The 22,464-nt window shown below is 38.0% G+C and overlaps 1 protein-coding gene across 1 annotated transcript; it reads left to right on the top strand.

The window, feature by feature from the left end:
* The first annotated feature begins 21,430 nt into the window (after positions 1-21,430).
* LOC126948107 (60S ribosomal protein L24-like) lies at positions 21,431-21,819 on the top strand. The gene has a single exon (XM_050779532.1). It carries the CDS (start codon positions 21,431-21,433, stop codon positions 21,800-21,802), a length of 372 nt encoding a protein of 123 aa, XP_050635489.1. The 3' UTR covers positions 21,803-21,819.
* Positions 21,820-22,464: the final 645 nt, after the last annotated feature.

Below are 22,464 nucleotides of genomic sequence, written 5' to 3'. Positions count from 1 at the left end.
GCACGAAGCCACAAAAGCAACGCAGCCCGGCACCCTGGAGGTCAGCTCTTCTCCCAGATGCGCTGTTCCGGGCTCCCCCTCTTCCCCGGACCTCCTTTAGTGGGCTCTCTGTGCTGTTTTCGGAATGAAGTAATAAACCTTCACTGCCAGTACTTGTAAAATGTTCTGGCTTTATGGGACAGCATCTCCTGCTGCTTTGGGCACAAGTCCAGTTTAGCAAAGAATCTGGAAGGAGAGCAAAAAGATGGTTTTCTAACCATTGCACTAGGACGCTAGAAAAGAAAAATTAGATTCATGGCAAAAAAAAAAAAAAAAAAAAAAAAGGGCTCATCTTCAGGACAAGTACAAAAAAATAGGACTACTAGCCTGGATCTGACTAAATGAAGTTATAAACATGAAATCCTTGGATTAATCATGAAAGCTTTACATGTGTTAGAAGACACTCCCCTGACACAAACATCCACAAAAGGCTATGTCATCACGACACCCAAGAAGATGAAATACCTGTTCGTCATTTCATAGTTGTCCTTTCCTTTATATAATCTACTCTGCTCATCTGAATTCTGATTTTTAGGGAAGTGCCTTCTGTGAGTTATGTATGCTCAGTGGTTTTACATGTACTTCATTTTTTACCAGGTGTGACAAGATTTTTAATCTTCATACAAGAGAAAACCAAGCCCGTGCAAGAACAGCCTGTCAGGAATACTTACAACCTTGTAGTTAACTCTCTCCTGAGTGTGATTTAATCAGCAAGGTGCTGCTGACAGTGTGTAATAGAACATTGTAAAAGCTACAGGTTAATACCTACCTCTGAGGGTGCCAAAGGAGGTGCCATAAAGGATATGGTAGTGAAATGAAAAAATGATTATTATTTAGCATTTATTAATCCTAGGTGGTACGCTAAACTCTAAAGAACATAGCTTAGACAGAAGCAGATTGCCTCTAAAGTTCTGTGCTTTTCTCAACAAAAATGGAAGAGACTCTTACAACATTACCTCTAAGTGATAATATGAAGTAGAAACAATTTGAATCCATGGACAATGGCAGAAAAATACCAAAATAAAAGCCAAAAGGATTTTGGATGTTTATGTTCTCCAACCACAATCTGCTTTCACACACAGCACAATTTTGTGTATCTACCAGGAGTTGAGAAACTACAGCCTATGGGTTCACCACCTGTTTTTGTAAAGTTTCATTGGAACACAGCCACATCCATTTGTCTACATATTGTCTATGGCTGCTTTTGTTCTACAACAAGAGTTGAGGACTTATGACAGAGGCCATATGGACAGCAAAGCCAAAAATATTACTATTTGGCCCTTAGCAGAAAAGGTTTACTGACCCCTGTTTGAATGGGAGAAAACATGATCTAGACTTATGGTTGTCTCGATAGAGTTACTTATTAATGTATTAATTTATAAGTATTCATTCAAAATTAAAATTCAAGTTAACTTTATGAGGCATATATAAAATGCCTATGCTTTTGCATAGTATAGGAATGCACATACCACAGTGAAAGTTAACACATCACTTTTCTAGAGCAAAAGCACTTTACCTTGTTGGAACTATAGGAGATTCCCACAGAACAAACTAGTTTCCCTAGCTAGATCTTTACCTTTGAAAAGGCCAAAGATCTGGATGGTTGAATGGAAGGTAAGATTCTACTAGGTATCATTCTATGTAGGATAATTGGTCCATGGTTTAATTTCTAGAACCACTCTAAATTAGATTTTAAAACTATTTGGAGCATTAAGACATTTATTGGTTTTATGTCATAGCCCACAAACTCTTGAGAAAAAAAAAAAAAAAAAAAAAAAAAACAGTTGCAATCCACTTCCTGATTCTGTGGTTACAGTATGTTTTAGCCACACAGTCAACAGTGTGATAAAATCAAATGTCATGTGTTTATTCAGAGACCATAAATGGCTTTCTTGATATGAAAGTAAACATTGTTTGAAAACTTCTAGCCTGAAGGATTTCTTTTTAAGTCTTCTTTGAAGAACTCCTTTTAGCACTCTCCAACAAATGTGGACATCGGAAAACTCCTCATTCATCTGAACAGACCAAGAATAGAGTTTAAATCTTCCACATGCATGGAAAGAACATAAATAGCAGTTTTCCAGCACATAGGTGGTGATTTAAATGGATGCTATATTTCATTCCTCAGGAATTGAAGTCTATGACTTAATCTTACCTGCTTAATATCCAAAGATCTGTGTTAGGGTTTTGGTAGCTTACATATGCTCCCTGTGACAACTGAGTAATATTACAACATCATACAGTTTGAAGAGAGGAAAACATTCAAAACCTTTCAAGCCCAATTACTTCATGAAACTATTTTAAAAATCAGACTGAATCAAATTGCTGTATTTCCAAGTATCTTTTTATTTTACAATAATTTTAAAGGATCTATTTGAATTACTTATATCCTTTACCCCCTGTAACTCTGAACCAAAACACTTTTCACAAAGAATGATGAGGAAAATATCCAGGCTTATTCAGAGAACTGAGAATGGATATTCTTAAGCAGAATCGAAACTATCCTTAAACAGAGGGGACTGGGCTTGAGTTCCAGCCCCGGCCTAGGTAACTAATCAGATGAATGTGAATGACCTTGATCAGTTCACTTTCTTGAGTTTTATTTTCCTCATCTCTAAAAGAAAGTAATTTAAATCAAATTCCCAGCGTACTTCTAGTCCTAAATACAATGATGACTAAAGCTTGGCATCTATCATAGTTCTCAATATAATTACGTCTAACCTTCTTCCAACCTCGTTCTGATACATGACAAAATGCCAGGGAGGGGTGGAGAATCACAGTACACCAAACAGGAATTTTATTCTCCGCTTCTAATTTGGAAGGGGTCATCACAATACTGCTAAGCCACAGAGAAAGCATTTTCTTTGCCCCTCTTTCAGCACTTCATATAAGATTAGGCATAAGTTCAGTCTTGGTTTCTCTGACTGTATTATTTAAAAGAGTAGAAAAAATGATTTATAAAAAAATTTAGGACCATCTAGAGTTTTATGGATCAACATACTGGCACATTGCAAAAATAGCTTTAATTACCTAAAGTATGATGTCCAGAGAGCTTTATAATTTGTTCTTAAAAAAGGATGTGGAACCATTGGAACTCTCAGCTATTGCTGATGGAAATACGGTCCCATTTTGGAAAGATGTTTGGCTGTTTCTTATAAAGTTAAACATACACCCATCCTATGACTCAGACAGAATATGGCTATTAGACTTTCACAAAAATATAATACGAAAGTAAACTACAGTACAGCACTTCAAATAAAATTTCACAAGGATTCTGAATTTCTTGAAGTGATATGAAGTATCAAATTATGACAGTGTCACAAACTTACATATCAAGATCCTTCTAAAAAGAACCCAGTCAGCAATCTTTTAGAACAATAATTAGGAAGAATCAAGAATGTGAGAAAATGGATTGATAAACCAAATATTTTAAAGACCAGGTTGGGAAACTTAGGATAACTTAAAACATTCAATGTTTTCTGATATCTAGAAGGACTATCCAAGCAAAAAGAAAACAATTAAGTGGACTTATCTATTCTTTTATATGATGAAAAGTCCTCCAGGAGGTAAGGGGTCCCAGGGAGGAGCTGATTGTATAAGAAGTAATTAAAAGCAACGAAGCACAAACTGCATACTGGTTATTTTCCAGGATTTGTTATTTAACTTTACCTTTGAGCATTAAAGGAAACAAAGAAAATAGTAATATCCCTGGGCAACAATAATTTCCTACTTTTCAGTTATCTTATGCAGAATAATAAACACAAGGAGGGGTAAGCTTTAATGAGAATGCAAAGATGTTTGACAATTTCTCAGATCCACCAACAACAGCAGTGCCATGTAAAAAACACAGACAATGTCCAAACATTTTAAGCCTCAGTTACCAATTTTACATGAAATAAATTCCAAACTCTTCACCTAGCTTACAAAGCCCAGTGTGACTTGGCTTTTGTTCCCTTTTCTCCTCATCTTTGTGCCTTCCTCCTCCTCACCCACTACGTTCCAATTTGTTCCTAGAACTTCCTCCGCTTGGTCCAGCTCCCAGGTTGCACCCAGCCTGCCCTCTGCCTGCAGAGCCCTTTTCCTTATCTCAGCTTGGCATTTCTGTTTTTCAGCCTTCAGATACCTGGAGTGGCCCCTCTCATCTCCCAATCTCAAGAAGCCCCTTATCTACATAAATTTCATAATTTTTTTTTCTTTTTTAAATTTGCTTGTTTTCTCTCTACACTGGCTAGAATGTAAGCTCCAGGAATGCGAGTAACTGGTCTCTTTTGTGCTTGGCACTATGAAAGAAAACATTATTCTGACATTTGTAAAAATGGCAAGGAAGACTTTTTTCAATATTACTGCAATAAGGCAGAGAGATGGAACCCAACTCCAAATACAGCAAGGACAAGTGGGGATTTGTAACCAAAGACCAGGGTAAGGTCAGTGGATGGGCAATTACTGAGAGGAGACACCAAGGGTAAAAGGATTCTTGCTAAGCTAACCTAACAGGATTTGTGTTGAAGGCAGGCCACAATAATCAGATATCAAAGGTTGAGGGGGATGACTTAGGATTCTTTGGCATGACTGGGCTGGGCAGGTCACAGAGAGGACAGTGCCAAGGTTGAGTTTGGTCAAGAAGAGGGCTGAAAGGAGTCTAACTAAAGTCTGGTCAAGGGGAGGGTCTTTGTCAGCATATGGGAAGCTCTTGAAGAATACTGACCAATTGGGGCTGGGCACAGTGGTTCACACCTGTAATCCCAGCACTTTGGGAGACCAAGGCAGGCAGATCACTTGAGGTTAAGAGTTCAAGACCAGCCTGGCCAACATGGTGAAATCCCCATCTCTACTAAAAATACAAAAAGTAGCCGGGCGTGGTGGCAGGCACCTGTCCTCTCAGCTACTCTGGAGGCTGAGGTGGGAGAACTGCTTGAACCTAGGGGGTGGAGGCTGCAAAGAGCTGAAACCAAGCCACTGTACTCTAGCCTGGGCAACAGAGCAAGACTCTGTCTCAACAGCAAACAGCAGCAACAACAAAATACTGACCAATTGAATGAATGAACAAATTCTCTCCCCCAAAGTTCAAGTGATAGATTTGCTGTTTAAATTTTTTAATTGCTTCACTTTTCTATTTTATCTTGCTCCCAGAAACACCAATAATAATAAGAATAAACAAGAAAATAAACTCTCTACTTTCTTTCAAGGTGAAAAGAGTAAATCTTCATAATTCATGGTACCTTTTGGCATTTATGCCTCAAAACTTTATTGAGAGTTCACTGTAATGTACTGATTGCTCTTCCAGGCATGCACAGACAAATCCAAAGAAAACATGTCTGCCTTCAAGTTCATTGTCTACCAAGTTCATTGTCACTGTCTACTGAATGATAAATACATGAAGAGATGGGCTATGGGAAAAGGAGTCCTGGTAGCTGAGAGGAGTAAAAGGCAGAGAGGGAGCCCTGCCTGGCAATGAGGCAGGCAGAAGAAAGACTCAAGTGGAGAAAAATGTAGTGAGAATTTTCCAAATCAAATGCCCTATAGTAAGACTTCCACCAGAAACCCTGCCTGTCTTCCACAAAATTACAAACCCTAGGATGTGGTGGGTGTGATTCAGTTTCTTAAAGGAGCCAGCAAAGGAGTGAGGTTGAGTCAAGAGTTTGTCCAGGGCTTAGACAAAGGGACAGCTGCACTTCTGGGTTATGTTAATACACTGGAAATCATTATTCTGTGGAAGAAAAACATTTAGTACAACTGTTTTAGGGGTGATGTTGATGTAAAAATAATTATAATAAATTGCATAGATATCCATGAGGATATCACTGTAACTCTGATGAATTCAGAGGGATGAGGAAGAAAATGCGCCCCATGTGATGCAGCACTGCTACAAAAATGCTGATCACATGGGCTGCCAGCTCGGTGGCTCTGCAGGAGACAGGTCAAAAGAGGAGAGAGAAAAGTTGAGGCACTCCCACCTGCTGCTGCTCTTCTGGGCATGCGCCCAGCATCACTTGCACTCTCAGTGGGATGGATGGTTAACTACAAAACTGAAAATAGTATTTGACAATACTTGTGTATTTTTAAAATTTTAATGTGTTTGTCATATTTCCCAATAAATCGAAATTTTTTTTAATTTTTAAATTTTATCTCAGGGGTACCACAACCCAAAGCTGACTGGGTGATCTGAAATTGCACCACCAGAAAGGCTGACAAAGACAAGACTAGATCAATGTAAGAGAAGTGACATTTGGAGGCAATAATTTCCAACACATGTTCATTTAAATATTGTGCTAATTGGAAGCTCTGCTTCTTCCATGTGAAAGCAACTAATAAGCTGATGACAGCAGAATCAGGCATCAGAACCCCACAAGGAAATTACAGATGTAATAGATACCTCTGGGTGCATATAAGACTTTTAAATCTAAATTGAATCTTTATTTAGAAATCAATTTATGCGGGTAGACTCTTTGCCCAAGGGTATTTGTTTGCTACTTTATGAATGTTTCAAGCTAGCAATTTTTTCCTAGGTTTATAAATGCCTCTGACTAAATAAAATATGAGGATAGATGTGTATAATAAATATGTTTTTGACATTATCTATTTATTTGTCCATTGAAGTGTACAGACTTTATCTAAACACAGTTATCTATCAAACTATTTATTTTATGAAACAAAATTATCTATAAATGGCTATTTCCCTCTGTGCCCTCTAAAAGAACTAAAATAGTGAAACTTCAATTTATCCCAGAGATTGTGAGGTCAATCTGACCCTACTTCCAAATCAGTTAAAGGCTACTCAGATTTATTTAACCACTATTACACATCACAAAATACTTTACATAATTTAAAGAAAACGAGAGAAAATTCCCTCTAAAGCCTTAGCAATTGCTCCTTTTTAAACTATATTTTCACATCCTGAGAAAAAAATAGGGTCATAATTCAGGCTGAATCAGCCTCTAGACACAGGCAGGTAAAGGAGGAAATGCTCCCTAAATTTGATGCAACCAGGACAGGGAACTGCCTCCGCAAGGGGTGAGCTCCAAAGCTGATGTTCAGCAATCCATACTACAGATTCCATAAGAAGAGAGTGCATTTATCCAGTTAACATGGATTCTCAAAGAATCTACAGAAGCATTTTCATGTATTGGTGAATAAGGAGGTCAAGGAGTAATAACATCATGAACCTGCGTGGTCCATCTGATTTGGGAAAAGATTTCAGCAAATAGCAGAGAGAAGAGAGTCCAGATCTTAGCTAGAACAGATTTATCAGTCACTGAAATTTAGGGCAAGATTCTAGTCCCAGTAAGTTTCTATCAGGAACCAAGGAATAGACACATTGATACTAGCTAGATAAGGTTAGTGTAGAGAAACTTGGACATATAGGGATTTGATCATACATAAGTTTAACAACCTCATTGGTAACCACTGGGACAGGTAGGCTTCTAACTCTAGTCCCTGCCTTCACCAAGTTAAGCCCCCAAATTGCATAGGGTTATTCAAGTATGCCTCTTGCATTCCCTGAAATGGTACAACATGTAGACTCTGCAAGATAAAGTGAGAAAAACTCAGCTATCAAAGAGAAAAGTAGCATGGAAATCACCAAAGCAATAGCTACATTAAACAATAAGATAATGATTAAATAGTGAATATGTTTTACTAGAATCACAAAAAAATTTGAAGTGATACAGTGTTTTAGTGCCTCTCCCACAAATGTCAAGGTTAGAAGTAGGCTTCGAACCCCACTTTCCCTTGATCATCAAGTTTCTTATTTAAGGCTCTTTTTTTCCAGCAAAATCTCCTGCTGTGCTTGAGAATTTCTTAATTACATTTTCAAGCTTTCTGCTATCATGGCAGAATTCTACAGAAAGCAATTATGAAGCTAATAAAAAGAATGAAAAACTTCTTGTATTTTCCCAAAAGCATACAACAATGCAAAGTTGTAAACACAAACTTAAATGGTTTGCTCCACATTTGTCTCAGCAAATTAAAATGCCATCAATGCTTTATGAAGAAAATGTAGACAGCAAAAATAGAACATAGCAAAATAGAGACTTGGAGACTGAATTTCAATCCAAAGTCACTGTGAGATTAATTGAAAGCTAAAATTTGAAAAATCTAAGTAATTTCCAAAATTGATTGTTTTTTTTATGATTTAAACTATAGTAAATGTTTGTGGTAAAAACTTTGGGAAGTGTAGAAAAATATCAAAAAGAATAAAAAATACTCAAAAGCCCAACATTCCGAGTTAGACAAAACTAACATTTGAATACACATTCGTCCAGTCTCCTTCCTAGGCATATAAATGCATTTTTCATATGGAGGAATCATAATACACTGAATTTTTTATAACCTGCTTTTTTCTTTTAATCACAGACTGTAAAAAATTCATGTCATTGAATATTCTTTAACAGCACCATTTTATTGCCTCCAAAGTATTTCAAGAACATACTATATTTTACTAACCCCCTATTGTTGAATATACAGTTTGTTTACAATTTTCCCTTATTGTACGAAATGCTTTTCGTAAGTTTTCTTTTACATGTATCTTTGTTCACAACCATGACTATTTCCTTAGGTTATACTCTTAAAAGTAACATTGCTATATTTAAGGATATGCAGATTTAAATCTTTTGCTACAAATTGCCAAATTGCTTTCTAAAATGATTGTACCAGTTTATATTTACCCTCCCCTCTTTAGCAAGAGAATGCTTATTTCTAGTATTGCTGATAACATTGGCTTCTAATTATCATCAGACTGATAAAGAAAATGGTATCTATTTGTGTTTGCATTTTCCAACTGCTAGTCATGCTATTTCTTTATGCTTATTAGCCATGTAAATTTCTTGTTTCACAACAGTTTATCATATCCATTGTCCATTCTTCTACTGGGCTGCTCAATTTTTTCTTATCATGAGAACATCCTAGATTAAGCCTTTTTAAGATAATATATTACAGACGTTTTATACAGTTTATCATGTTTGAATCATCTTTCTGGTGCTTTTTATATACAGAAGATTTCTCATTTCTAAATAGTTAAACCTATTTATTTTTCTTTCATACTATTTGTATGCTAGAAAGGCTTTTTCCACCCCCAAGATCATATAAATACTTACCTATATTCTCTTCTTTAAGTTCTTTAATGAGTTTCATTTTTTATATTTAGTCTATAATCCATCTGGAATTTACATTAGCATTATAAGATTCTAACTTTATTCCTTTCCATAAACCTAAACACTTGATCATGTATCTTCTATTTCTGCGGTTTTTCAAATACCTTTTTAAAACACTGGAATGCTTTCTTCAAGCAAAATTATTTTACATGAGAAGCCATTATATGTAATACAAATATAAATGGAGCTGTGCTATGAACCAGAGGTAGGGTGAGGGGTACCGGGGTAGCGATTTTCTTCATTAGCCTGCAACACTTCACAGAGCACCATTTGCACATTATTTATTCTTTCCCCACAGATTTGAAATATCACTGTCATATATGTATTACCTAACTTCAGTCTGCTCTGATCCCTCTGTTCTATTCCGGTCATCTGGTCATCTATGCTTTTACCAGCAGCCTGTTGTTTCAAGCTATAACTTTAAAATACACTTTCAAATCTGCACTTACACACACACACACTCGTATTTACACTTACACCACATTCTTTTTCAAATTTTCTTGGTTAATTGTGTCCATTTGTTTTTCCATATGAACTTTTTTTTTTTTTTTTTTTTTTTTTTTTTGAGATGGAGTTTCACTCTTGTTGCCCAGGCTGGAGTGCAATGGCACAATCTCAGCTCGATCTCGGCTCACTGCAACCTCAACCTCCCCCTCCCAGAGTTCAAGCAATTCTCCTGCCTCAGCCTCCCGAGTAGCTGAGATTCCGTGTTCCCCTCACCATGCCAGGCTAATTTTTGTATTTTAATAGAGATGGGGTTTTACCATGTTGGCCAGTCCATATGAACTTTTTAATTACTCTTTTAGTCTTATTCACCTCCAAAGCTACCAATTATATTTCAAGATTACATCAATCAAATTTACAAATTGTTGTGGGGTTTGTAGACATCTTAAATTTGAATGTTTTGATCTAAAACTCTAACACACTTTTCCATATTTCAACTCAGCTTTTCCTTTAACAAAATTTACCATGAATTTTATACATTTCTTATTGATGCTTCTAACTAGGTATTTTATATGTGTTGTATTATTGTTATTGGAATAATTATAATACATTTCACATCTGGTTATTATCAACTTACATGAAAACTTTTGTTTTTGTTCTCTTAACGATTTTAAAATTGTTTTTCTTGATTCTTTGGAGTCAGTAGTCAAATCATCATCAAAGAATAATCTGTCTTATGTTTCTTATTTCTTTTTCAAATCTAATTGCATAGGCTAAACATTCCAGAATATTAAATGATACAGATGCTAACGAGGACTCTTCTTTTGACCCTGATTTTGACAGGGATACTATTAAGTATCATATAAACCATTTAAAATAAACATTGCATAATGTATTGATAAGGACTTACTTTTCTACCCTAAGTTTTGTAAAGATCTTTTTTAAAATAGATGTTGATTTGTATCAAGTTCTTTTTCCGCCTCTGGCCCTTTTTCTCCTTTCAATTATTAATATGATTAATTACATTGATATATTTTCTCATATCAAGTCATCTCTGAATTTCTGGAAGTTATTGGTTAATCATATTGTTCTTTTAATATAATGTTGGATTTGATTTGCTAGAAATTTATTTAAGAATTCTGCATCTGTGTTTGTAGGAGAAATTAGCTGACAGCATTAGAGTTTTGATACTTTGTTAGGTTTTGGTATTAATGTTACATTAGCTTCATAAAATGATTTAGGAAGCTAAATCTAATATCATGATTTTAATAAAGTATATGCTTCCAGGGTAAATTGCAAACACAGCTCATTATCAGTAATAATGAACTATTTCATTTACATCAATGAATTCCATAAGACAGACTTCCCCCAGCAAGGTTAGGCAATAAATTGTCATACACATGATGGTAAAGACTTTGAGTATAGCCAACACAGGGATTTACAGTGGATTCTACCCTTTAAAAATGAATACTGAATTCTAATACTCAAGTTGATTCAATTTGCAGGGATAGCATGCTTAGAAGGGTCATAGTGGTATGACCATTTAAAACAGACAAGGTTCACTAAAAGTATCAAAGCGAAAGTCACTATGAAGCAAAAGAGTATAATGTACATAAGCAAATTAAATTCCATTCAGCAAATATTTATTGAGTACAGTTGTTTCACCAAATGTTTATATACCTGGTACACCAGATACCAGATATTGTCCTAAATGCTGTAAGATATTCCTAAAATCCCACTTAGGATACTTGTTAAAAAGCAAGATTCCTGAGACCTGGTGCAGGTTTACTGAATCTGAATTACAGGAGAGGTATCAAGCTTGTTTGTTTTTAATAAGCATCCAGATCATTCTTACCATCAGGAAAGTTTGGGAAACCCTGGGTATAGGAGATTCAGAAATCAGTGGGATATCTCTAGTGGCCTCATCAATTGTTGCACTGAGGAGCACTGGTCCCTTGGACATGCACTGAACATCCAACATCTAGACTTGAAACTCTCAGCCTCCAAATGAGACTGAGGGCACAACCCTAAGCCACAGACAGGTTTGCAGAAGTCCCTGAATTTCTCTCTAGTGGTGCTTAGAGGTGCAATCTGCTTATAAGCAGGGGCAAAGGACCCTGTTTTACAAGTTTATTGCACAGCAAAATCACTCTGTATTTGATGACATGTTTAAGTGGAGTGACTTTGGGAGGCCAATGGAAATTATAGAGAGACTAAAGCCATTCCATGCCAACATTTGGCACTCTCACTGCTACAGGAGTTGGGCCTTTCTCTTAAAATATATTTTGACCAAAAAAAGCCTGAGTCTTTGTCCTTATTAAAGAAAAGAAAAATGTAAGCCTCCCCCAGGGACAGAATTCTGAATGGAAACATGAAGATGCAAGTGAGAGCAATAGCTTGAGAGATTCATGGAATTTGATTATTTAGGATGGGGAGAATTTAACATGTGCATGGGTAGAGAGAAAAAGAAAAGTCGGGAGAGCAAAATTTTGAAGCTATGAAAATGAGGGAAGGAATTTGGAGTAGAGCAGAGGAACCAGGACAAGAGTCTGAAGGTGATCAGACTCACTGCTAGGAGCCAGGGCAGGAGGGAGTGAGCCAGAGAGAGGAATGTGGGCATATGAGTATTGTCAAGCTGCCCCTGGCTCTTCTCAGCGTTGGAGCCTTTGCTGACTACTCTGCTTTCTGCTCATCATCTGAACTAATCCTGACTAGGAGAAGAAAATTATTAACAACCTGAGCCTCCAATCAGACACCTGGGGCTATTCTTCTGGGCATAGATCTGTTCTAAAGTGTGCCCAGGGTAAATACTGAATATCCAAATGACCACCAAGCTACCACCTTCCCTTAGTCAGACTGACTGGCCAACCTCATGTTCATCTTAGCTACTGCAAATGAGTAAGCAGTTGTTTACATTTTGTCTACCTTTCCTAGGAAATAGATCTGGCCAGACAAGGGGCTAGAGTCGCAGCTCCATCAGACTATTATTGGCAATTGCTTACATGTATTCTGCACCTTAGGGCCAATGAGCTTATGAAGGAGGCAATCAACACCCTCTTGTAGAGATTTCAGCTGCTCTGTCAGAGGGCCACATCCTTGAGAACACTCCTAGAATGGAACAGAGCTTCTCATAGTGCTGTCCTGGGATTAGTAGCATCAGTATCACCTGGGAACTTGTTAAACATGCAAATTCTTCAGCCCCATCCCAGACCGACGGAATCAATAATTCTTCAGGTAGGGCCCAGCGATGCGGGTATTAACAAAGGGTATTAACACATGATTCTGATATGTGCTAAATTTTGCAAACAACCATCCTAATGAAAAGGCCAGTTACTGCCAAGTTCTCCTCTCTCTGGCCCTTCTCAGTAGCATCTTAAGGTAATGGCTGCTGTGTCTAAGCTCACTCACTTGCTCCTGCTCACTCAATTTATTCTCACTGACTCTCTTTTCTCCTCTACTGGCCTCATCCCTTATCAGCAGGGTCCGATGGAAGCCCGTGAACTCTTGTGTTTCTGGCCAGATTCCATCTCTTCCTAAAAATTCACAGCCTCAAACTGTTATCTTGATGGTGACTATCAACACCACTTTTCTCGTGCCTTTATTTCTTCATCCAAGGACTCTAGTCCCCATACAGTTCTATGTAACCCTGTCTTCCTCCTTTCCCCAACTCCTGACAACACATCTACTGGGCCCTCTGGAATTTATGAACCATCATCAGCAAAATCCCTAAAACCTCAATCTCATCTCTTAATATTTGCTTCACTTTATTGTTGCAATTGGAGGCTCTAGTTCGGTGTCTCTTAAATGGTAAGCCTCATACCACCGGGCATGAAGTATGGAGTAGGTTTCCCTTATGCTCCTCATTGCTATTTCCAGTCCATTCTCTCTTCTCCTGAAAACTCCCAGCTTTGAATCTCATCACCTTCTAGCATCCATTTATTCTTCTTATAATAGTCATTTACCCACCTCCAAATCACTCCTACCCACTCCTTGAAGATATTAGCTCTGGTTCACAATACTACTGTCCTAATTCTTCAGGATTTCCATATTTACATCGATGATCTTTTCAGTAACCTGGTTTCTCAGCTCCTTAATCTCCTTTCCCCCAATGATCTTATCCCCGTTATCTCAGCACTTACTTCCATGGTCACATCCTGGATCTTGTCATTACCAATAACTCATCCCCTTCATGATGTCAATTCCAAGCATCTCACTCTCATAGTCACTTCCCATCTTTCCAGCTCACTTGTAGTCCAATTTTTTTTTTTTTTTTTTTTTTTTTTTTTTTTTTTTTTTTTGAGGTGGAGTCTCGCTCTGTCGCCCAGGCTGGAGTGCAGTGACCAGATCTCGGCTCACTGCAAGCTCCGCCTCCTAGGTTTACGCCATTCTCCTGCCTCAGCCTCCGGAGTAGCTGGGATTACAGGCGCCGGCCACCTCGCCCGGCTAGTTGTTTGGTTTTTTTTGGTTTTTTTTGTTTTTTTTTGTATTTTTTTAGTAGAGACGGGGTTTCACCCGGTTAGCCAAGATGGTCTCGATCTCCTGACCTCATAATCAGCCCGTCTTGGCCTCCCAATGTGCTGGAATTACAGGCTTGAGCCACCACGCCCGGCCCTGTAGTCCAATTCTAACAGTGCATCAACTCCATCAGAACCTCATCTACCTCATGTTGTCATTTTCTTCCCCAATCAGCCTAAGATTTTTATCTTCTATCATTTAAATCACTCCCTTGAACACACCCTCAATTCTCTTGTTCCTCTCTTACTTCAGACTCTCATTGGGGAAAACTGAATCACCGTTGAAATCCTCCAGAAAGTGAAGGGTAAAAGTATGTCTTCTGCTGAGATTCTTAAGGAACAATAAGGCAGCTAACCTTGAGTATTTTCTTTGAGCTACACATAGTTAAGAGTGTCTTCCATATATTGACTCAATTAATACTCATAATCCTATTAAGTAGTATTCTGTAATTATTCTATTATTATATCTTACTTTACAGATGATATATCTCTCAGAGATAAAGCAACTTGCCCAAGGCCAGACAGGTAGCAAGTGACAAATCCAGAGCTTGAAGCCAGGCAATCTACTTCTAGCACTGAGCTCTTAGCCACTCCGTGATACTGTCTATGAGAGGACAGATACAGGTAGACGGCATGTCAATATGAAGACTGGGGTAAGCCATCAGGGAACTCACTCTGGGTCGTTCCAATTTTTTTACTTAAAGGGAGAAGTGAGAAGGTCTTAGAAAGTGCTGCTTGATAGAAATATAACATGAGCCACAAGTGTGAGGCATATATATAATTTTAAATTTTCTAACAGCCACATTTAAATCACAAAAAGAAACAGGTAAAGTTAAAATTAAGCCCATCGTGTCAAAAATATAATTTCAATATTATATCACATATCAATTGTGACAATCTTTTACATGCCCTTTATGTCTTAGAAATTCATCATCTATTTTAAACTTATAGTATATCTCCTTTTAGACTAGCCACATTTCAAGTGCTCAGGGTCTGCCATATTCGACAGTGCAGCCCCTGGTAGGATGACTGAGAGTGAATTGATAATATGCATGGAGATTAAGTATTTAAGGAGAAACATAAATTACCTGTTGTTTGGTTTATCTTAGGTAGGCTGAAGGAACAAATAACAGTACTGACAAGTAGAAGCCAGATCTATATTGAAATAAGACAATATAAATCTATATGAGTGTGTATGTGTGTATTTATATATGTATACACTCGCACAAATGTGTTGGGTGTATGCAGATTCAGCATTCACAATTGGTAAGCCAGAAACTGGCATAATTTGATATCAACAGGATTTAGTGTCCTCCCCCACAAAGTACTTAAGCTACTCAGAATAGAATATATAGCCTTTGTTTGGGAATTAATCCCTGGTTGTCTTCTGTCTGTCCATCCCTTGTCTGATTCTCAATCTTGCAGTCCTCATATCCAGTCTTCTTTCCAGTCTAGTACCTCAGACGCTTTTCAGACCTTCCCCTTTCTCTTCACTCTGTTGAATCTCTCCTCAGATTCAGACGCCCATGGGTTAACACAGTGATCATAGACTCACTTTGGCCCTGCCCTTGACCTTTCCACACCCACACCTTTCCCTCAGCCAGTTTTATTACTAACACGAAACCAAGTCCTAAAGAATGACACCAGAGATTTTCCCATTAAGTACCTACATTCGACATGGCATCCTTGTCTTCATTTAATTCCCCCACTACATTGAAATATTGTCATCTCTTTAGTAGTGAATATTCAGTAAGATCCAGGATCCAGAGGATTGCTTCATTGCCATTTAGGTTAAGAATCACAAAGCAATTTACCTGGTGGCCAGATTGGAAGACAGGAGTTAGAAAGGGAAAGCAAAATGGCTGAAAAAATTGTATAGCTATAAATATATTTTTAAACTATGTAGCAATATAATAGCTATGAAATTGAATCTTCTTTCCTAGGGTAAGTAAGTAACAGAGTATCATAGGCCTTGGCAGGCAGAATAACCCCCTTTTCCAAGCTGGAAGATATCATCCTTTGATCAAAAACATAAGATCCTTTCATTTTCCCCACTACAGTCAGCGCTTCAATTTCAAAGGCCACTCGCTGTTTCTGATCCGTTATCAGTCAGGCAGACTCAACACACATAGAGAAAGCCACTTTAGTAGAAGCTGCTGCCTCCTTTATCACAAATGCAGACTTAAGGATCTTATCCCGCTAAAACTGTACAGCACAACGAAAAAAGGTGGAAGTGGGGGCAGAGGAAGCCAACTTCATGATGGGAAGTTCCAGTTTGAGAGGAGCAGAGATGTCAAACATAGCTGAAATATGAAAGTCACTTAATGTGGCTGATAGATCCCTTTGTTTCTGAGCCAACTTCACTCCTTATATTGGGATTTCCAAAACAAAAATACCAGGATGCTGTTGGGCAGGTAAAAATATGACACTGCAACCAGGAAGGAAGATATGTGAATATGTTCAATGACCTGATACACGTCAGGCACAGTGCTGTCTTTTCAAAATACAGCAAACCTCACAATCCCCTCAGCATGAAGAAAAGGGGGCTCAGAGAAGTTACACATGGTATACTCTTAAGTGAACTGTCATTCAAATCCCTGCTTCGCCCACCCTGAAGCCGAGGCTTTTTCTTTCCTTTTCATTGTTTGTTTTCATCTCTTTCTCCTATAGCACCCTGCCTCCATAGAAACAGGAGGAGGCTTGGGTGTGTGTTGGTCTGTGGACTGGTTTAGCCAGAAGGACAAGCCCAACCACACAAACATTTGTTTTCACTTTGTCCATTCTGTGTACATCATAATTGTGCACCCCTCAAAAAAATGTTAGGTTAAATAAACACAGGACACATAAAAACATCTCTGCCTCATCCCCACAACATAAATCATATTTGCCAAATGTTACATTTGCTAAATTGGTGGCTCACCGCTCTTAAACTACTAATTTACTCACATGCTTAACTTCAATGGAATCACAGTGTCATGTTCTTCAGGTGATTTTTTTTCAAGAGCACTGATATCACGCATCCATATTATTCATTTAACAATTTTATTCAACAAAGGACAATTAGATAAAGGACAAAAAGGCAAAGGATGGTTGGAATGGAAACATTGGAATCAAGTCAAATAAACTATAGACTCCAACTAGAAATGAGTTTCCCCAACTAGTTTTATTTCAGACTTCTATTACTTCCCCATGTTTCCTTGTGTGATATTATGAAATGCATATTTGGTCTTCTTCCCCATTTCCTGACTTAAGCATTCAAAATCCTTAGAATTCCCAAGAGATAAGAGTATCGTTTGTTAGCCAGGTGTGGTGGCTGCTCGCCTGCAGTCCCAGCTACTCGGGAGGCTGAGGCAGGAGGATCACTTGACCTAGGAGGTCGAGGCTGCAGTGAGCTGTGGTCATGCCACTGTGCTCCAGCCTGGGCAACGGAGTATCCTGTCTCAGAAAAAAAAGAAAAGTAGTATCTTTTGTGTTCTAATGAGATGACTGGTGTCTGGGAGACCCTAGATTACCTCAGGATGGGGGCTGGTTGCCAAGGGAACTAACTATGAGATTAGAGGATTGGAACTTTCAGTCCTACTGCCCTCAGGGGGTTTCCACATTGGCAAGCAAGCACTCATCCACACGTGAGGAGGGAAGCGCACCCCGACTCCATGAGGACAGAAGTTTCTGTACTCAGGCAGCTTCTAGACCTTGCACTTCTCTCTTCATCTGGCTATTTGTTTGTATCCTTTAAATTATCCTTCGAAATAAACAGGCAAACATAAGTAAAGTGTTTCCCTGAGTTCTAGGAGCTGCTTTAGCAAATTAATCAAACTGGAGGAGGGGCCCTGGAAACCCCCGTTTATAGCCAGTGGGTCAGAAGTTCCTGAAGCCCAGACTAATGACTGGCTCCTAAAGTGAGGGGCAGTCTTGCGGGACCGAGCCCTCAACCTGTGAGACCTGATGCTACCTCCAAGTGGATACTGCCAGAATCAAATTGAATTAGAAGACACCCAGCTGGTGTCTGCTGCAGAACTGATTGCTTGCTTGTATGTGTGGAAAAGCCCCACACATCTGGTCACAGAAGTGTTCTGTGTTGTAAGAGCACAGTAGAAGGAGAAAACAGGTATTTTTTTTATTCATTACTTGCATGAATTTTTTGTGAATGAACTTACTTTACTGGGTTTTTTAAATTATAAAATCATTTATAATGTTGTAATGATATATAATAAAATTAATTATAAAAATAGCACATACTGTGGAAATATATACTCATTAGATTCTCTGTATCATGTTTGGTGTGGATTCTTCACACCTTTTTTCCATATGCTATACAAACACAATTATATAGAAAGGTTTTCCTCCTTTTTATAAAATAATACTATACACTACTGAGGCTGGGTGCAGTGGCTCACACCTGTAATCCCAGCACTTTGGGAGGCCAAGGTGGGAGGATCACCTGAGGTTGGGAGTTCAAGACCAGCCTGACCAACATGGAGAAACCCTGTCTCCACTAAAAATATAAAATTAGTCAGGCGTGGTGGCGCATGCCTGTAATCCCAGCTATTCAGGAGGCTGAGACAGGAGAACTGCTTGAACCTGGGAGACGGAGGTTGCGATGAGCCAAGATCGCACCATTGCACTCCAGCCTGGGCAACAAGAGCAAAACTCCATCTCAAAAGATAATAATAATGAAAATAAAATAAAATATAAAAATTGCCATATACTATTCAATAATTTGTATTTTTTTCACTTAGAATATATCACGCACACCCCTCCAGATCAGTGCATTTAGGTTGACTTATCATTTAAGTAATTACATCATTTTCCATTATAACTATATCGAAATATATTGATTTCTCTAGAGATGAACATTTTGGATATTTTCAAGTTTTTGGTGGATGCTTTACTATAATATATACTATTATAACAAACTTTCTTGTACACATATTCTTCTGTGCAGGTAATTGGGGCTATAGCTTATTGTGATATAGCCCTCAAAACAGAGCAATTAACTCAGAGGCTATGCACATTTCTTATTAACAATATTGTTGTTTTATTGTTATTATTTAGAGTTTGTCTTACTTAATCACCCAGGTTGAAGTGCAGTGGTGTGATCATAGCTCACTATAGCCCTGAACTCCTGCGCTCAAGTGATCTTCCCACTTCAGCCTCCCAAGTATCTAGGACTACAGATATCCACCAATAAGCCCAGCTAATATTTTTTTTCATTTTAGTAGAGACAGTATCTCTCTATCTTGCCCAGGTTTAACAATATTATTGAGACACAGACCTTAAGTGTACAATTTAATCAGTTTTAACATATACCCACACACTGACTGATACCCATATCAAGATATGGAACATTTCTACCATCCAGAAAGTTCTCTCATGTCTCTTTCTAGTCAAACAAGTCCCCAAACTGTAGATCAGCCACAGATCTAATTTTGCCTGCTTTATGATTTCCTACAAACAAATTATAAAGTTTGCATCCTTTGGTGTTTGGCTTCTTTTATTCAGTATAATAGCAGTAGCTTATCCATTGTATTGTACAGATATACCACAATATTCATTTCTTTTTAACTGTATGAATATTCCACAATATATTCAAATATGCTTCTAGTGATGAACATTCAAATTGTTTCTGGTATGTTTTATTACAATAAAAAATATTACAAGAAACTTCATTGCACTTATATTCTTAGGTGCTAGTACTTGTTTCATCATAGGATATAGCCCCTTAAACAGCACTTTTTAATTTTTAAAATTTTTGATTTTTTTAGATACTGCCAGTTGCCTTCTCATGAGGTGACCGCAATTCATACTCCCATCAGCCCATTTCCCACATTTTAATCAATCTGAAGAAACTCTTTGGATATCAGGGGTATTAACCCCTAAATGTTAAACACTTATTCATGGGAAGAGTCGCCTATTAAAATATTTTAAAATACACGTATTGAGCTCAAACTTTATATGGAGTACTTTGCTGGGCAATGGTGATAAAAAGATACGAAAAGCAATATGATTAGCAAGGATGAAGGTTTTCACATGATACAATAGGAAAGGAGATTTAAGAAAACCATATTGCAAGGTCTGGCAAAGTATGTCTGGGCAAGTGGTTATAAGTGTTACTTTTGAAAAAGTAAGAGAACTTGATAAAGAAGAAGAAAGTATCCTAGGCAGACAAGTGACTGGGAGAAGCCATCGAGGTATTAAAACACCCAGATGTCCAGATTACAGGAGACCACAGGAACATGACAATTACATGGAAGGGTGATCCCTGAGTGCATGTGTGTGCATGTATACACACAAATAACTATAAAAATTAATGAAACTGGAATAAGGTCTATAAAGTAGGTAACACTGTTTACCAATGTTACATTTCTTGATTTTGATAACTTCCCTGTGTTTGTATAATATAACTGAATGCGTTTGTTCTTGGGAAATACACACTGAAGAATTTAGAAATACAGGGACATAATGTCTACAACTTACTCTCAAACAGTTCAGAAAACAAATACTAGAGAGATGATGATTGATTACGTAGATAGAATGACAAAAGAGATGTGGTAAAATGTCAACAATTGGTGAATCTAGGTGAAATGTATACGAGAGCTTTTGATAGTAATCTTGCATTTTTTTGTACGTTCAAAATTATTTCAAAATAAAGGTTTTTTGTATTAATACTCAAAATGCAATAATGCCTTCAGTGACCTTAGGTGGTTCTATCTGGCTAAAGTGAATCATGTAAGATGGAAAGTGGTGAGCTCTGCAGAGAGAGAGGCAAGCAAAGGCAAATTCCTGAAGGGCCTTGTTCTAAGCTGAGAAATGTGAACTTCATCCTGAAAACCAAGTGGAGTGACGGAATGAAATCCAATTTGCGTTTTTAGAAAGACCGCTTTAGTAGCTTTGTGGGACCAAATGAGAGGCAAGAAGCTTAGTAGGAGGCTGCCATCATAATTCAGACAAGTGCTTCTCCTCGCCATCTTTTCTCCTCCCGTGGAGCCGCCGCTTTTAAGGGGAACATCACACACCGGGGCCTATTATGGGGAGGGGGGAGGGGAGAGGGATTGCATTGGGAGTTATACCTGCTGTAAAGGACGAGTTGATGGGTGCAGCACACCAACGCGGCACAAGTAGACATATGTAACAAACCTGCACGTTATGCATATGTATCCTAGAACTTAAAGTATAATAATAAATAAATAAATAAATAAATAAAAGATAAAGCAGTTGAAAGTCAAGCCGTGCAGTTTCAGCGGGTACAAGATCCACCCCGGACACAGGAGGGACTACACCAGGATGGACAAGAAGGTTTTCCAGTTTCTTAATGCATTTATTTCCAGGAGGAATCCTCAGCAAATAAACTGGACTATCCTCTACAGAAAGAAGCGCAAAAAGGGACAGTCAGAAGAAATTCAAAAGAAAAGAACCCACCCAGCAGTCAAATTCCAGATAGCCATTACTGGTGCGTCTCTTGCTGACATCATGGCCAAGAGGAATCAGAAACCTGAAGTTAGAATGGCTCAACGAGAACAAACTACCAGGGCTGCTAAGGAAGCACAAAAGGCTAAGCAAGCATCTAAAAAGACTGCAATGGCTGCTGCTAAAGCACCTACAAAGGCAGCACCTGAACAAAAGATTGTGAAGCCTGTGACAATTTCAGCTCCCTGAGTTGGTGGAAAACACTAAGCTGGTACATCAGATTTTTAAATAAAGATTGGACTATAACTCTAAAAATAATAATTCAGACAAGTGAAAGCCTCACCAAGGCAATGGCTGTGAGGATGGAGACAAGGGGACAATGTCTAAATATATTAAGATTCTTCATAACCTATAAGTGAAGGATGTGGGATGATTCTAAGTTGGGAACTGGTTAAATGGTGGTGCAAGTTAACAAAATAAAAAATAGAGACAAAGAAGGGAGCTCAGGAAGAAAGATGATGGGTTCTGGGTTAACTACGTTGAGTTTGAAGGACATGTAGAAAATTCAAGGGGAGACCTCTAGAGCTTAGCAATGGAATCTGAATAGGAGATACTAACTCTAATGTCATCTGCAGGTAGGTGATTTGGGCTGTGATAAAGGACCAGTTCTTAGGGCTTTTTGCCTATTTCTCCACTACCAAAGTAACATTTTCTGAGGATACCTGACTTTTAAAAGGAGGCTAAGAATAAAAAGTTGTTATCTGTCTTAGTCCATTTGTGCTGCCATAACAGACACCACCACCTGCGTAATTTATAAAGAACAGAAATTTATTTCTCACAGTTCAAGAGGCCAGGAAATCCAAGATCAAGGCACTGACAGGTGTGAATGTCTGGTGACTACTACTGTCTGC

Source organism: Macaca thibetana, chromosome 2 (assembly GCF_024542745.1).
Source record: "Macaca thibetana thibetana isolate TM-01 chromosome 2, ASM2454274v1, whole genome shotgun sequence".
In the NCBI taxonomy this organism is placed as follows: Eukaryota; Metazoa; Chordata; class Mammalia; order Primates; family Cercopithecidae; genus Macaca; species Macaca thibetana.
This window is presented reverse-complemented; position numbering and strand designations above follow the sequence as displayed.